Below are 19,083 nucleotides of genomic sequence, written 5' to 3'. Positions count from 1 at the left end.
AACGGAGCGTTTGGCCTTGCTAGCTCTAACTAATATTGGAGTATTTTTTTGTGACATATTCTAAGACATTTGTTGTTTTCTATAATGACTTTCCTCAGTTTTTGCAGAGAATTAACAAAAATTTTAAATTATTATCGAAATGCCAGTTTGAGCGATTGCAACTTGCAAAAATTCTGATAAAAAAACAAAAGGAAAAACATGTTCCCTAAAGTAAATGAACAACTATGTAAAGAATGGATTCCGAAATGACACAGTTAATATAAAACAGCAATATGTTTATTCTATCGTTAAGAACTTTTATAAAAATTCATTATCTAAATAGAAACCACCTCGTTACTTCAAAAAGAAAGGCAGGTGAAAAAAATTAAAAAATAGATAAAGTCAAAGAACATTAAAATGTAAATAAAAAGTATAAATAAAATATATAGTATATAGTTGAAATTCTCCTAATTTCATAACATATTTTTAATGTAGTTATTCTAAATATTTATGATTTCTTTAAAAATTATATTCTCTTAAATTTAAATATCTATAAATTATATCATCATAAATTTAAATACAGTAGAGAACCATTTATCCGGTATCCAGATAACCGGGAAACCAGAAAACCGGGAAAAATTTTGCTCGAATTTCCCGCCATTTTAAACAAGAACGAAAAAAGCGGAAATTGGACTCCTCCTTGAAGTTAAGTAGAGGAAAATGTAAGGAAGGGGAAGATTTTTTTCCCCGTTTACCCAGAGAAACGTCATTTCCTCCGTGACCTTGAAGGCAGGGAAGGGAGGATTGTTTTATTTTTTCCTTTAGGCCGTCAATCAAACTCAAGGGTGTGGCATGCTGATTTCGTTTTCTGCTTGATTTACGAGGGGGGTGGGGAAAATGCATTGCATGCATATCAGTGAACAGAAAAAGAAAAGAGAAAAATATATTTATTTGACATCGACTAATAAAAATAAAATCTTTTTCTTTTGAATAAATTCTTATTCTTTGGAAGTGCGGTTTCAATTACAAGTTTTTCTTGGTGTGGAATCACATCTGCTGCAATTAAAAATCTTGTTTTTATCAACAAAAAAATAAAATAAAAGGAGAATTGTTTATTATTTTAAACATAGGATTATTTTATGAAGCAGATTGCAGTTTTGTTTTTTTGATTCCACTAGGCTTGATTTTTTTTTCTTTTCGCGATAAATTTCGCACTCAATAAATTAATTCTTTTTATTCATAAATTTTATCATTAGGTTTTTTTTTATTTAATTTTTTTTTTTTTTTTTTTTTTTGAATTCCGTTGATCTTGCCTTGTTTCGGGTTTTAATATTTATGCTAGTGCCTTTTTTAACTATCGTTTCGGTTCGATAATTTTCAAGTGTTTTTATTTAGATTAATAAGTTTTCCTTTTATTTTATCGTTTCCCCCGTATAATTAGGTATGAAATATATTGCGTTATTTAATCATTGGTTTTGTTTATATTATTTAATTTAGGAATTGTAATTATTTTTAAAAAATAAATATGAGAATTTTGTATTTTTTAAACTTGATTTTCTTGTCAAAACTTGCAAATTTTTTTGTTCTTTTAAATGTTATATTTCTACCATTTTTTTTTCTTTTTAAAGTTAGGAGTACCTTTCTTTTTTCTCTTACTTTATGCAGTACACTTTTTCCTTGTACTTCGGGTTCGATAAAACATCGATTAACGACACTTTTTGGTCGATCCAGAAAACCGGGAAATTCAGATATCCGGGATAGCGATGGTCCCGAGCATCCCGGATAATTGGTTCTCTACTGTATCTATAAATTATATCATCATAAATTTAAATATCTATAAACAATTGTAAAATTTCTAATGTCATTATGAACCTAAATTATTATTTTGTTTCAGTAATTAGCATATAAGGTTGATGTTTCCTAATGATTAAGTATGAACAAATTGCTTTTAACAGCATATTTAAAAATTAGGGATTCCAAATTTAACTCAACTTATTGTTATAACAGAATATGTAGATAAAAAAAGTGCCAATATATGCTTTAATTTTTCTTAATTATTAAAGTTAAAACAGAACTTTTTAAAATAAAGTATTTATAGTGTCATTTTCGCCAACTAGTAAAATATTTTTATAAGTTTCAAATGGTATTTTTTTAATATAATGGCCAAGAAAGTTTTCTTGAACTACGTTTATGAACGGAAATAAAGTTTTAATTATGTAAAGTTTGAAAGCTAATAACCAGAAAATGTCTAACTTATTTTTACAAAGAAAAAGATGCAAAGTTATCATAATATCTTTGCTTGCGATCTCCGAGATCTGTGGACACAGTGACGTCATGAGGAGGGAAATCGTAGCTTCAGCTCTAAGAGCGGAGTGAACTAGCCCTTCTATTCTCTTTAGCCCTGAGATCAACTAGGATTGGAAGTTTTGAGTCTAAAGGAATATAAGTCTTTCCCAAAAAAAACTTTAAAATAGGGTGTGGTATTAAAAGAAATAATAAATAATTAAAAAAACCAGCTTGATAAGTCGAACTGAGACGGAGTCACTTTTCCTTGTCTCTTATTATGTGCACAACAATTCTAATGAACTCTGAATTAAAGTAATAACAGTAATAACTGTCATTTGTTACTCCTGTATTCACTTCTAACATAATATTTACATGGGGACTGCTCTTTATTATCTAATAATGAAAAATTAATGATTACAAAATGAAGTGAGATTATTTGTCAATTTTATTTAAGCAATCATTATTAATCTTTACTTTAGTGCATTAATTTATATCATATTTTTTAAAATTTTTTTAAAATGATCCACATTTAATTTTTTTTAGTTTAAGACTCCTCTTTTTTTGCTTTAAAACTTCCACTCCAAGATAAACCCTTTGACAGACAAGTACCCAGGACAAATTCATAATAATAAATATTATTTAAGGATCATTCCTTCACTGAATAACATCAAGAAAATTTTATATATTACATGGGAAAGCAACTAGGATCTACTTCAAATTTAATTCAGAGGTCTCAGAAAAAAAGTTTTAATATAACATTTGACGATTAATAATAAAAATAAAGAGAAATCATGAAAAAGTTATACTTACTCCAGAGAACACAATTGATTTGGCAAATGGATCATTCTTCTTTATTTCAAGAATACACTTTGTAACTGCAGTAATCTTGGTAGAATAGCGACCCTAAAATATGCTAGTTTTAATTTTTATTCATTTTTAAAAAATGAAGTATAAAAAGAAAAATATTTTTAAAACACATTTTTGTAAGAAAGTGCAGATTACTTTTCTATGAAGGATAAATTTAAATACATTATACACTAGGCATTAATAAAATACAGATGTTTACTATACCTTTTCCATTTAAAATGATTAATAAAACAGACTGCTGAAGAAATTCTACTAAACTCCTTATAAAACTACCAAGAAATAAATACTACTACTCTTAAGAGATAAATTTTTAAAACTCAGTTATTACTAATTCAAATAACTATTAATCATGCATTTTAATTAATATTTATATATTATCTGCTATACATAATGAAGATTAAATGTAGTGTAAAAGGATCTTATGTGGTTTCCCCAATTAATTTGTAAAGTAAAATATTTTTGTTTAGGCATGTTTTGTCTCTGTCTTAAGTTTTAATGTTTACCTTTGAAATACTTTGTATGTAAGACAAATACAACTAAAAAATAATTAAAATATTCTAGAGCACCTTAACTTCAATAGATTCTTTTATCCTTTTCATTTTTTCAGGATCCACATAGTAAACCTCTTTTACATGGGTAACTTCTCGGCAAACTGCACAGTGCAAATCACTGTCTTCTGTCAAAACTTGACTCATAATTATACTTATACAATGACAACAAAAACTATGCCCACATTGCAAAACAGACCACTAAAATTAAACAAAAATCAATAATAAGTTAACTAGTAAATCACTATATACATATAATTCATACACATTTCATTAAATACAGAGGGTGAAGTAAAAGTCCAGGATTACTGAAATATGGAATGAAACATCTTAAAAAATTAATTTTTTTCTCTAAAAAATATGAATGTATGCGTTTGACATTTATCTAAAAACTATTATACCTCTAATAATATTTTCTAGAAAACTCAATTTTTATTAAAAAAAAAAAAAAAAAAAAAAAATTGGACAACTATGTTATTCAAATAAATCATGGTTATTATAGATTTCAATAGAATATAAGTGGATGTTAAAAGTTAAATGTGATATGGTACAGTGAGCAAAACAAAAAAGATATCACCCTGAATAACTTTTGTTCTAATGATCGGATTTTCACGTACTAAGTGGCAATCTTAATAGTTTCTGAGGCTACTTCAAATATGCTAATTAACTAGTGCCACTATTAGTTAAGTTACAAAATCAGACACAAAAACGTACTTTCTCTGAAAAAATGTTTTTTTTATATATATTTGGATTTCTGACCCTCTAAATTAGGGGAGTAGACAAAATTTCAAAAAGATTGAATCATAAATTCGGGGGCTAGGGAGCTTTAGATATTTTGCGATAGTCCCAAAAAACAGCTAAACAAAGTCATCTTCGTAAATGACTAATTTAAGATAATTCAAGAGAGCAACACCTAATTTGTTGCAAAGAAACCAAGTTCAGACAATGATAAAAAATAAAACAATGTTCTGTGATTGCTCAGAGGGATTTATTTTTTATTAGTTGATAGAAAACTATCCCAGTTTCTAGGCAATTGACATTTTTAGAGCCGATTCGTGACCAAAAAGCAAAGATTTTTTCCCTCTTTTTAATCTTCTTTGAAAAGAAAATTTGGATGGATTTATAAATTATTAATGATTTTCCAAGCTTTTAGAGCTTGAACATGGAACTTTTTTATCTGACATAATTTGTGTTTTTTACTTCATTAATAGGAGGATTTAATACTGAAATCAAATCTACATAACTTATTATAATTATATACATAATTAATTTATTAATTTATAATAATAATATAATATGGATTTACATAACTTATAATTAAATTTTAAAGATAATCCTTAGATCGAATCTTCTAGGCAAGAAGGTTTAAAGAAACAAACAAACAAAAAATGTAGAGCGTATGGTAATTCTAATGCATATTCTCAAGGTTTTATATAATGTAAGATATTTCTTTCTTCTTTAACTGTAGAAATCAAAAAATGTTAGATAGCATTTTAAAAACATTGAAATAGGTAATGTTTAAGAGTAACATGTTGTAATAATATGTTGTATATTCTAGGATTCATTGTTCAAAAAATCACTTCATTCTGAAAGAATATTTAGGTTACATGCTTTTCTTTGGATAAAGTGTATTTGCAAATAGCAACTTGATGTTTCAATACATTCTTAAATTTATTTTCTCATTACATTCATAAAATCTCACTCAACATGCCCTTCAATTGCAATCAACTACACATTTATCACCAAATACTGCTACTACAATTTATGTGTATCCCCCCTAATTTACAATTCTCAACATCACTATATATATGTCACTATATACTAGAGATGGCTAATATTTTCTGGAACAGGTATTTTTCAACTGTTATTTAATCGTACCTGTTATAAAAATAACAGGTTACTTCCAAAGGCCTGTTCCAAAATACTAGGCAAAAATTGTCTTTCAATTTCTTGCCAAAAATTTATTTCTTGGCCACCGTAAGCACATATATTGTAAAAATGAAGAATGACAACAGCAGTTATGTTTTAGTTTCAGTTTCGATTTTGTGATGTAAACATTATTATTTTGTAGAACGTTGATATCATATGTATGTGAATGTAGTAAGTTATGAGTGTACTTATATTATCAATAAATATTGTTTTTGTTTTCCATGAAGACTTTATTAATGTTAATTCAACAACATTCAAAGCCAACACACGTTAGATCGAAACAGCTTGTTATTTTATTACAGGCTAGTATTTTGGAACAGGCGATATTTCATCACAGCCTAGTATTTTGGAACAGGCAGTATTTTGTCACAGTCTAGTATTTTGGAACAGCTGATATTTTTTCACAGGCTAGTATTTAGGAACAGGCGATATTTTATCACAGGCTAGTATTTTGGAACAGGTGAAGCAGGTTAGTATTTTTGAACAAATTTGTATTCAGGAAAAGGCAAGAATTTTGTGATAGCTTTGCCTACTATCTTGCAGATTAAGTTTATTTGTAGGAATGTCGGGTAAGCGGTGACTTGTCCCCCTGCCCTTTTGATGCTCGGGCATATGGGGGAGGGGGGTGGAGGCGGTTGCTTACAATTGCATTTTCCTTATTTTAATTTTTTTTTCTGTGATGCAAAAAGTAGAAGCATTTAAATATTTTTCCTAATTTTTTGATATTAATACATATTTCCCACATATAAAATTAAAAAAAAAATTCCTACAAAATACGAGTCTTATTGTCTCATTTCTTCTCTCCTTAGTCTTACTCTCTCTCTCTCTCTTTTCACCTTTTTTTTCTTTCTTTTTTTAAGGCAATAAATATTTTAACTTTTTATTTCCTTATTAGAAGGATGTGTTAAAATTGTTAAAACTATATTTAGTATGCGAATTCAAGCTATATTTAAACACTTTATTTTCTTTGTAGACAAGCTATATTATCAAACACTATATTTTTTCTCCCTATCTTTATCCTTTTTTACATCTTCTACTTTAAAATGCTGAACTTATGACGAAGCATGAAGGGTAGTACAACAGTACTGAGAAGATGAAGGGTAGTAGAATAATATATAAATACTTTTTAAGCAAAATATTTTATGAAGTGATTTAATAATGAAACTTAGTTATAAAGTTTTAGGGGTCATTACATTTATGTATTTTATACATTTAATGAAAAATTCAGAATATTTGTTTGAAATAGTGAATAGCTTACTGTAAAGTAACTACAGCCTACATTTACATAAAAATGCTCCAATTTTTTTATTGTCTATTTTTTCAGTCTACTGTATTTATTGCATTAATTACAATCGTTTTTGGGGGGACATCTAATCAAGTAGTTTACTTTGAGCATCCAGACAACTCTTTACGCCATTGGTCCCCTAACTTTCGGACCACCTCCCTAGCTTTCGCTGCTATCGGCGGCTTCCTTTTCGAGGTCGAGATCGACCGTGACCTTTGAGGTTACGAATTGACTCTTTCAATATCTTTACATGAAGGCGTGTCCCTTATTTCCCTCGTAGTTATTTGTTGTAATAATTCAATCAATGTTCTATGTGAAGAGTGATTTGAAATAGCGTTGAATTTCGTCCAATCGCATAGATACAGATGCCTCTCTGGCATTGCCAATTATTTTGTTGCTTAAAAGATTTATTTACTTTGAATTTTCGAAGAAAATAAATAATACCTTTTTAAATGATAATATTCGGCAGGAAAGGAAAAAAATCTATTACAGTTAATTTGGCAAATTTCTTTTTTTCTTCTTGTTTTGAATTTTCCTTTGACATTAAAATTACCATTAAGGCAGTATGTGATATTTTGATATTAATGTGCTAATTGTTTTGAAAGAAAAATATTATTTAAATAATTCAAGAAAAGTTAAGAATTGTTATAAAGACTTGTTTCTTTAAAAATTAAGCTAAATTCGTATACTGATGTTTATTTTGAATATTTACTTTAAAATTTTTTTTTAAAGTCTGGGATTATGCTCTATTTATATTTAATTTGCTAAATGTTTTATCTGGTGCAATTGGTAAAGCTCAATAAATTACATTTTAGTATAAATACTTTTTTAGCCTAAAACTATCAAATGATGTTATTCGAACTATTTAAAAAGTTTCGACGAGGTTGCAATGCATGCAGTTAGATTATTTTTAGGTATTAGGTTATATTTAATTTCATTTTTGTCAACTTAAAATTCTAGAAGACAATTAAGCCCTATTTCTTTTCTTTATGTAAAATGAAAAAATGCTGATTATTTTGTCACATATACAGAATATAATGTGCTATTCCTAAATTGTTTTTATTTAAAAATAATAATACACTATGTTGTATTTTAAATTCAAGAGATTAATTTTTTTTTTTAAATTTCTAATTTCTCGTAGAAATGAAAAGAGTCTGGTTATATCGTCAAACAGAATGTAATAGGGAACTCCTATTTCCTTTTTATTTAGAAACAAGTAATAAATCTGTTGTAAATGAAACTGTAATAAATCTAAATTATTTTATGCTTGTTAAAAAAAGGCAAATTTTGTAAAAAAAAAATTTCTGCTTCACTCATTTCTCCTAAAAATGCATTAAAAAAAACTATATTTTGTAACAAAAAATATTGTATCTATTATTATTCATTATATGTGATTACACTAACGGTGTTTTCAACCAATTTAAACTACCTGATCTAACGAATAATCACAACAAAAAAAAAATCTATATACATAAAAAAGGACGAAATATAATTTTTTCACCGAACCTAAACAATAGAGAATAAAAGAGAAATTAATGTGTAACTGCTTTCTTTTTGTTTAAAAAATAACTTGAAAAAACTTCGCTTTATTTTCTTATTCTTAGAAAGAAAAATATATATTTCCTAATTCTTTTAAATTAATAGAAAAATATGTATCTGCTACAAAAATACTTGCCATTCTAAACTATATTTCTGGCTGCAGTCAGTGTGCGGGTGAGTGACCACTTGGATCAGTACGCGTAGGGACCGAGGGTGTGCGGTATTGGTCTTCATTAAACTGTTCTACTGTAAAGCGCTCGACTTCGCGTGCAGGTTGTTGGACTACCGAAGCAGGGGTGCCATCCCCTCTGCAGAGGATCAAAATTGTAATGGCTTGCCTTCGGATTATTTTCAGGGATGTTTCTCAGACCGTCGCCAATAGCCCATTGTGCAGCTCTAGTGCAACGTAAATTAACTACAGCAACAACAATTGAATTATCTTTCAAATGTAAAAAAGTTGAAATTTTTTTCCTTAGACCTGTTATTTTGTACAGGTATTTGGAACAGGTATTATTTTGTATGGTAGCAGCTGGAACCTGTTATTTGAAAATACCTGTTATTGCCTACCACTACTATATACACACTCCTTTTAAACAGAGTTCACAAGGTCTTCAAGATACTGAAATGGGGACAACTAAACTTAAAAAATAAGATTGTCAATTTCATTAACTTAAAACATCTGATTTTAAAATTTTAATTTTAAAGTTAAAGATAGCTTCATATTTTAAATATTGAAGTAAAAATAAAATTGAGTTTTGAATTTTTTCATTTTAAAAACAAAGCAAACAGTTGTGGTTTTTTTGTGTTGCACTAATGTGTAATAACTTTTCACAAATTAAACAAATAAGAAACAATAAAGTAAATAAATAAATAATTTGTTTGTTCATTCTTAGAGAAAAAAGGCGCACTTATTTAAAACAATCTGTCACACGTTTTGCAGCGATTAAATTTAATATAGAAAATTTTCCTAAATTCTTATCAACTAACTGGCTTGTTTTAAGACTCAAAAATATACTTAACAATTGTTTAAAACAAGGGTTAAATTAAAGAAAAACTTTAAGTACTAATAAAAATTAAACAAAATAAATTAGTATATTATTGGAAAAAAATCTATGTGGTAGTATGGAGAAAGAGAAAAAATTATAATGAAATAATTAATTGAACAGTTCTGTGAAACATACGTGTTCAGGTTACTCAATTTTAAAATTATGACATTATATCTGACACTGAGATATTTCAAGATGCATAAAAATTTTAGCTGTGTTATTCAACAGCTCTGTATGTTCAGCATCTTTATACTCATTGTAATGACTTTTACAACATCAAAAATATGAAACATAATTGTTGATGTCATAAGAGTTTAATTCAAGATGATCCACAGATATTTTTTTCATAACGACAACCTTCTTTAATATTTTTAATGATTTAGTTATTAAAATATATTGAATAACTGATAAGAATATCATTCCTAACAAGTGCATAGCTATGCACCTTACTGAAATTGGATCAATTGTCGTGTGAATAAATTAAAAACTAAAATTAAATAAAGCAGATGTATAACCTTATTCAATAAAAAACATGTTTTCACGAAACGACGTTTGTTATATGTTTTTTTTTCTTCAAATCTCTTTACTAAAGTAAATATAAATTAGTGGACAATTTAAAAAGAAAAATCGCATTTTATAATTTAAAAAAAAAAAAAACAATGAAAAATCATGAAAGGAACTTACGCTAGGCTTGGGTGAGTCAAGTTCCTCGTGAGTTTACTCAAAGTAGGCATTAATGTAGGCCATATAAATATTTTTTCATACTCCCCACAAATTTGTATCTTAAAAATAATTCATTTATTTTTTCGCGGCTTCTATTTAACCCTTTTGAGCCGACTGTCACATATATGTGACAGCAAGAAACGCGCTCACTTCCCGGCCGACACACCCGCGTGTCAGAGAGTTTTCTTTTTCACCCCCGACCGTCACTTATTTGTGCCAGCGTTTTGGAACGTTTTAAAAAATGAAATTTCTTCCAAAAGATTGCATTGTATGTCCATATGGTTTCAGATACATGTAGATTTGACCTTCTACTCAAGATGAAAGTACATTCACGTGGTTTTTAGGGGAAGGGGTGAAGGGGGGGAATGTTTTATGAGGGCTCTTTAAATTAGCACGTGATATTTATTTACAGTAAGTAAGGGAGTTTTTTTTATCTCTCGCTACTTTCGATTTTCGGATTAGTTTTTAGTGGATAATTAGATCTTGTAGGCTTGAATTTTTTTTCTTTTTACCGTTAGAATGTCGAAGCGTCAAAAAATTTTAACTGAGCTGGAAATAGAGGAAATTATGCAAAATATTTAAACTTATTAATATTTATATTACATTTAAACAGGAAATAACTTAAGTAAATAAAGTATCCATAGAAATATATATAAAGCATATGTCACTTAAATACTCTACAGAACAATATTAAACAACGCGCTGATATTTCGGTAATTTAATGGAATTAGGCTTAACATCAAAAAACCCTCCGGCCCTGGGGAGACACACGCTAGAGAGACTGCCGGCCTCAGCGGTAAGCGCGCTTTCGCGCTTTGCGTCGCGAAAGGGTTAATAAAAACAATTGAAACTCTAGAATTCACTATAGAAATATTCGTAAATTAATATGGTATAAAATAATAAATGAATGGGTGCAATTTTTTTAAATTGCACTATTAGTTTTAGACCAAAAACACAAAAACTAAAATCAATATTAAGGGGACCAAACTTTTAACTGTTCTCTTGAATATACTAATAGGACCAGAATTTCCAGATTGCGGCTATTTGAGGATCAGAAATTCAAATACGTAAAAAAATACATATTTATGTTTTATCAGAGAAAGTGTATTTTTGTGTCTGATTTTGTAACTCATTAAATAGTTAGCATTAATTAATTATTATATTTGGTAAAAAAAAACCAGGCACCAGTTAGATTAGGGGTGCACAACCTGCGGCCCGTGAGAGCTTCTAAACACAATAAAAAACAAAAAACGTTCTAAATTTTTTAAATGTAAATCTTATGCAGAAAATCTCAATTTAAATGTTTCATATTGACATATTTTCAGAGGAAAAAAATTGCTATAAAATAAGGTTTATTAGTAACGTTCATTAAGAAAAATGCAGTGTCATAAAACAATGCCGATGAAAGGAAAAGTTAATTAAACAGAAAAACAGAAAAAACAAATTGCTCTTAGTTCCTAAAACAAAACTTTAACTCTGAAAATCACAGTTTTCTATGTTACTGGCTATTTATATTACAGTACAGGGAAAAAGTGATAATAAATTAATAGTATGAGACGTTCTGCTAAAATGCTATGTTATAATGAAAACAGCAAAAATGAATTCAATGACTCAATTCTTAGAATTAAAAGTATCGAAAAAATGACAAAATTTACTTGTCTGAATATAATTTTAAAAATAAAAAGCATAAGTGCCAAAACTTGTGGCTTTTATTAGAATTTTTTTTTAAAATGAATTTCTGTATTGCAAGATATGAGAAAAAAGCATTTCTTTTCTCCAATGTCTATTTATTTATTTATTTTGATAAATCGATTTTTGATATGATAAAAATGGCATTTTTTTTTATTTTTAAAAAAAGTAATACAGTAGAGAACCATTTATCCGGTATCCAGATAACCAGGAAACCAGAAAACCGGGAAAACTTTTGATCGGTTTTCCCGCCATTTTAAACTAGAACGATTATGAGAAAAAGCGGAAATTGTACTCATCTTTGAAGTTTAGTAGAGGAAAATGTAAGGAAGGGGAGAATTTTTTTCCCCGTTTACCCAGAGAAACGTCATTTCCTCCGTGACCTTGAAGGCAGGGAAGGGAGGAATGTTTTATTTTCTCCTTTAGGCCGTCAATCAAGCTCAAGGGTGTGACATGCTGGTTTTGTTTTCTGTTTGATTTACGAGGGGGGTGGGGAAAATGCATTGCATGCATATCAGTGAACAGAAGATGAAAGAGAAAAATATATTTATCTATTTGACATCGATTAATAAAAATAAAATCTTTTTCTTCTGAATAAATTCTCATTCTTTGGAAGTGCGGTATCATTTGCAAGTTTTTATTGATGTGGAATCACATCTGCTGTAATTAAATATCGTGTTTTTATCAACAAAAAAAAAATAAATAAAAGGAGAATTGTTTATTAATTTAAACATAGGATTATTTTATGAAGCAGATTGCAGTTTTGTTTTTCTGATTCCACTACGTTTGATATTTTTTTCTTTTCACGATAAATTTCGTACTCAATAAATTAATTCTTTTATTCATAAATTTTATCATTAGGTTTTTTTTTAAAATTCCGTTGATCTTGCCTTGTTCCGGGTTTTAATATTTATACTAGTGCCTTTTTTAACTATCGTTTTGGTTCGATAATTTTCAAGTGTTTTTATATAGATTAATAAGTTTATTTTATCGTTTTCCCCGTATAATTAGGTATGAAATATATTGCGTTATTTAACCATTGGTTTTGTTTATATTAGTTAATTTAAGATTTTTAATTATTTTTAAAAAATAAATAGGGGGATTTTGTATTTTTTAAACTTGTTTTTCTTGTCTAAACTTGCAAATTTTTTTATTCTTTTAAATGTTATTTTTCTACCATTTCTTTTTAAAGTTAGGAGTACCTTTCTTTTTTCTTTTACTTTATGCATTACACTTCTTCCTTGTAATTCGGGTTCGATAAAACATCGATTAACGACACTTTTTGGTCGATCCAGAAAACCGGGAAATTCAGACATCCGGGATAGCGATGGTCCCGAGCATCCCGGATAATTGGTTCTCTACTGTAGTGTTTTTATTTTTTAATGAATTTTAATAATTGAACACCTTTAATTTTCTTCAAATATATTACTAAGTTAATTGATAAAAAAATTAGAACACTAATGTTTAAATAAATCTTACTACATTCGACGTTAACATGTCTAAATACATGTGCGGCCCTTCATTAATCAACCTGCTGCGCAAGTGGCCCTTCACTCAAAAAGGCTGCGCACTCCTAAGTTAGATTGACACTTCATATGTGAAAATCCGATTATTAGAATGAAAGCTATTCAGGGTGATATCTTTTTTTATTTTGTGCACTGTACATAATGTAATCCTGATCAAAAGTCTTAATGAAAAAGAAATTAAAAGTTATACTATATACTTCAAAAGAGAATAAATCAAAAATTACTTCTAGCTTTTATATATTTTACCTAATTGAGAATTTTGTTTAAAATGACATTTTAGACATCTCATTTACCTTTTAGTAAACTCCACTGAAATTCATTTTTCATAAGAATTAAGCTGAAATCTTAAATTTAATAATTCTTAGATTAAAAATTCATAATGTCGGGCAATAACAGGTATTTTCAAATAACAGGTTCCAGCTGCTACCATACAAAATAATACCTGTTCCAAAATAACAGGTCTAAGGAAAAAAATTTCCACTTTTTTACATTTGAATGATAATTCAATTGTTGTTGCTGTAGTTAATTTACGTTGCACTAGAGCTGCACAATGGGCTATTAACCAATTAACCAATCATAACTGTTAACCAATAATAAAGCTAAAGTGTTCTCATAAAGTCCTCTTTTCGCTCTGTATATAAACAAAAACTGGTTTTGAAGTGAGCAAAAGTTTTCCCTTGCTCAAACGTACACAATTCAGAGCTTGCTACATAACAGAACCAGTTGAACCTCTTTCCTTGTTTTGGAGATAGTCTTACTTCAGAGGCAAATGTAAATATCAAAGTATAATAGTTAAGAGGCTTCACCCTGTTCGCGTTGTGCATTTTTATGAAAATTAAACTTCAATATAATCACTAAAATCAAAGTTGATTGTTTCCCAGGTTTTATATCACTCTTACGGGTCTAAAAACTAGAAGTAGGGCATATAATTTTTCTGTGAATATAGTATAATTTTGCATATCTGAAGACCATTGGGTAACAGACTTCTGCGATTCAAAAACATGCAATCAGAATAAATTTTGAAGCTTTGGCTAAACCCTGTTAACAAGACATTTACATGCACATGATTCTTCCACTAATTTGATTTGACAGTTTTTCTTAAATTTAAATATTTGAAACTGCGCCAGAATTTGCTAGTATCGTGATTCTTATTCACATAATTTTAATATCAAACATAAATTTTCGTATTTACCCGATTTAAAAGTTACGTGTGTTTTTCTTTAGAATCACTTTTAAATAATTTAGAATCTTTTTCAAATCATCGCCTTAAACATCAAGTATCGAACATTCCTGAAGCTCTGCACAGGTGTTGATTACTGATAAGCCAAAGGTTGAATGACGAGTTACTCACACTCCGTTTGCGCCGGCCGCTCTCACATGGGAATGTAAACAAGCATCGGTAAAGAAGTTATTAACTGGTAAAGAAGTAATTGCTTAAATTAAAATATTTAGGAATCACTTAATATAAGGTATGGGATTAACATGGAAAATATGCTAATTGCGAACAATGCAATGCGATTCATATTAACACAATTTAACATTGTACACTGCGATTCTTATTTATGTGAATTAAAAACCCAATATCAATTGGTTTGTATCATCGATTTGTATTTAACGAATTTTATTTTGTTGTTATAAATGTTGGTTTTTAAAACCCAATGTCGCAATTCGTATTCAGGCGAGTTTTAATTTCAATGTCGCAATTCGTATTCATGTGTTTTTAAAATCCAACAATGCGATATGTATACACGGGGTTGTAATATTAAAATTCGATTTTACATTTATTCACAACTTTAAAACTAGGCACTGCGATTTGTTTTTTGTGATCTAAACATGATGCATTGTGATCTGTATTTATGCGATTTAAAACTCAACAACGCAATTTGTATTTTCGCGATTTATTTAGTATCGTAATTTGTATTTTTGCAGTTTCAAAATCCAACGTCCTGATTCACATTCACGTAATTTTAAAATCCAATATCACGATTCATATGCATGCGATTTTTAAAATCAAATAGCGCAATTCATATTCAGGTGATTTTAAAAGCCAATATCACTGGTTCTTGTAAGAAATAAGTTTTTTCTTGAATTAGTTACTATAAAGGTGCGTTATTTTCCATAAGTAGTTACTTCAATTATAAATGCTTGTTCAAAAAATTATGTTAAATATGAAATATGTTTGGTATATTTTGATTTCGATATGATGTCAATAAATGCGATTCAGAGACAACCTATGTTTTTTTACCAAATTTGAAGAAAGTATTTCAAAGTTTATAATTAACTGTAATTCCTTATAGAATTTTCCAGCACATAAAAACATTATCATTTTTATTAATTCAAATGATTTATAAAGTCATAGTCGTGAAAATTTCAAATAAAATTTATTAAGCCAAGAACTAAATATGAGAAAGTCAGACGGAAAGTTTAACTGCACAATCTGTCAAGAATTCACAGCATTATGAGATCTGCCTCTGCCTTATCAGAGGTTTATTATGAGTGTGTATAGAAATATTGTTATAATTAACCTAAGTGACAGCAATTGTAAAAAATATGTTATTACTAAGATAGAAGTCTCGAATTGGGATCGTGTGTTCCTTATGAACTAAATATAAAATCTAAAAGAGCTTCATTTTGAAATAAGTAATTTGAGTAATTAACCTAATTGGCAGTGTGCAATAAAATTAAAAAAAATTGTTTCATTTTGTTATTTTGAATTTACTGACAGGTAATTAGCTTGGGTCACAGTAATGCTAAATAAAGCCTTTTTACCAAGATTGAAGCCTCCACCAGTCTTTGGCGATCTGTTCCTTAACGGATTTATGGTACTTAACCTTATCCAGGGTTCATGCTCTACTATAAAAATAAAATTCAAGTACTTTTCAAGGACTTTTTAAGACTTATTATGAAATTCTCAAGGACTTAAATTTTAGTTAAAGACAGACTAAAATTTAACATTTTAAACTAAAATGTTTTGACGATAAATGTTAGTCGATAATAGCAGTACTGAAAAATAAGACTTCCATTGCTCTCTCTTAATTTCGGAAAGTGATCTAAGTATATATAAAAAAAAAACAAGGGTGAGTGGCATCAAGTCGAGAATTAAATTCATGATGCATAAAAACGTCAGGTTTGAATCTTGCATTAAGGCTTATTTTAAGCTAGGTATACAAAGTCTGAATAAGCAAAGATTCGGGCAGAAGACGGGGTAGGGGGGAATGCTCTATATAATACTGTGATATCAATTAGATATTTAAAAACAACTCTGCCGGGAGACTTTTATTTAATATTTAAAGTGGCAGAAGCATTTAGACAGTGAAATTTAAATTGTTCTTAAATATAATTTTGAAATTTCAACCACTTTTCTATTTAAGAAAATTAATCAATTATTGGATGTTGCGGCTTGATTATCATTTTAAATTTATTACCAGTCAACCATTTTAAATTGAAACAGTTGCCAACTTTCACCTCAATACCTTCTGATAGATTCTTAGTAACAATTTTGGTCACTGACTTTTTTAATTAACCACTCATACTTGAATTAACATTTTATCAGTAGCATCGATCATACGCACTTGACATGGTCACGTGAATATGAATAGCAACAAGAAGTTTTCAAATCGAGTATAAATACGAAAATCGATGTTTGATATCGCAAAATGCGTGAATACGAATAGCGACATTGGATTTTAAACTTGCGGAAAAACTAATTGCGCTAAAAAAACGCTTAAGTACAAATCGCGATATTAGATTTTTAAATTGCTTTAATGGGAATTGCGAGTACGATTTTTGAATCACGCGAAAACGAATTGCAACACCAGGCATTAAAGTGGACAAAAATAAAAAAAACTGAACTTTTACAATGCAGGTCACTAGGAGGAGGGGAGGGGGAGTGCTCTATATGATACTGAGATTTATAAAAGCAACTTTTAACTATGCTGGGAGATTTTTATTCAATATTAAAAGTGGCAGAAGCATTTAGACAGTTAACTTTAAATTTTTCTTAAATATAATTTTAAAATTTTGACCACTAATATATTAAAAAAAAATAAGCAATTATAGGAGGGCGCGACTATTAAATTACTTACTAATGAAAAATATATCACATCTTTACAGTAACTAATTCAAGAGAAAGCTTACTTCTACTTCTTTCAAGAATCGCGATATTGGGTTTTAAAATCGTGTGAATATGAATCTTGATATTGGATTATAAAATTGCATGAATATGAATCGCGATTTTGGATTTCAAAATCGCGTGAATATGAATCACGAAATTGGATTTAAAAATCGCGTGAATATGAATCGCGATTTTAAAATCGCGTGAATATGAATCGCGATAATGGATTTTAAAATTGCGTGAATATGAATCACGATATTGGATTTTAAAATCGCGTGAATATGAATCACGATATTAGATTTTAAAATTGCGTGAATATGAATCGCGATTTTGGATTTTAAAATCGCGTGAATATTAATAGCGATATTGGATTTTAAAATCGCGTGAATATGAATCTGAATCGCGATTTTGGATTTTAAAAACACGAAACTACAAATCACGATATTAGATTTTAAAATCGCGTGAATACAAATAACGATATTGGATTTTAAAATCGCGTGAATATGAATCGCGTTTTTGGATTTTAAAATAGCGTGAATATGAATCGCTATTTTGGATTTATAAAATCCCGTGATTACGAATCACGCTGTTGGATTTTAAAGACACGAAAATACAAATTGCGATATTTAATTTTTAAATCGCGTAAATAAGAGTCACGATGCATAATTTTTAGATCAAGTGAATACGAATCGCAGTGAGTAATTTTTAAATAGCGTGCGTATAAATACGAAAAACGATATCTGATATTACAACTGCGTGATAACGAATCGCAAAATTGGATTTAAAAATGCGTGAATACGAATCGAGACGTTGGATTTTAAACTCACGAGAATACAAATCGCGATATTGGGTTTTAAAAACGCTTAAATACAAATCGCGATATTGGATTTTGAAATTGAGTGAATAGGAATTGCTAGTACGATTTTTAAAGCGCGTAAAAAAATTGCAACACGTAAGTTTTAAAACAGTTATATACAAAAATCGATTATTGATATTAAAATAGTTTGATTAAAAATCGCGATTTTAGCAAATTCCAGTGCAGTTCCTAATATTTAAAATTCCAAAAATCAGCCAAACAAAAAAAAAAAAATCAAATATCGGCGCTCGTAACGAAACGCTTAGACTCCTTTCCACTCTATAGCAGAAGTCGCGGTAATCCGACTATCGGTCGGGCGGCTTGGGTTTCTCCAATAGGACTTCATAAAAATTTTAGTTTTTGGAACATGGTCGGAAATTTTCAAAATTGGGGGAAATAAGCGGATTTCCGCTTTTTCGTGGAAGTCTTTCATCCCTGCAACACATAATTTTTAAATAAGTCTAATACGAAGATCGATGATTGATATTAAAATCGCCTGAATAAGAATCGAGATTTTGTCAGAATCTGGCGCAGTTCCCAATATTTAAAACTCCTAAAATCAGCCAAACATACATAAAATCCTAAAATCAAACAGTACGTGTCATCATCTGAAAGACGGGGAAGTCATTCTCTCACACTTCTTACGCGCGTCAAAAAGTTAAACATAGAAATACTGGAAATAGGGCTGTTTTCTTG

The 19,083-nt window shown here is 28.9% G+C and overlaps 1 protein-coding gene across 1 annotated transcript in view; it reads right to left on the bottom strand.

The window, feature by feature from the left end:
- Positions 1 to 19,083, bottom strand: part of LOC107444366 (E3 ubiquitin-protein ligase SHPRH) — a 142,771-nt gene that overhangs the window by 9,242 nt on the left and 114,446 nt on the right. Inside the window, exons 20-21 of the mRNA XM_071188261.2 lie at positions 3,699 to 3,881; positions 3,076 to 3,168 (exon numbers count right to left, since the gene is read on the bottom strand). Coding sequence (XP_071044362.1) covers positions 3,076 to 3,168; positions 3,699 to 3,881 — 276 coding nt within the window. The remainder of the gene's footprint in view (positions 1 to 3,075; positions 3,169 to 3,698; positions 3,882 to 19,083) is intronic.

This window comes from Parasteatoda tepidariorum, chromosome 12, assembly GCF_982258835.1.
Source record: "Parasteatoda tepidariorum strain Cologne lab strain chromosome 12, Ptep-v5.0, whole genome shotgun sequence".
In the NCBI taxonomy this organism is placed as follows: domain Eukaryota; kingdom Metazoa; phylum Arthropoda; class Arachnida; order Araneae; family Theridiidae; genus Parasteatoda; species Parasteatoda tepidariorum.
The sequence above is the reverse complement of the archived record's forward strand: the minus strand, read 5'-3'. Positions and strand labels throughout refer to the sequence as shown.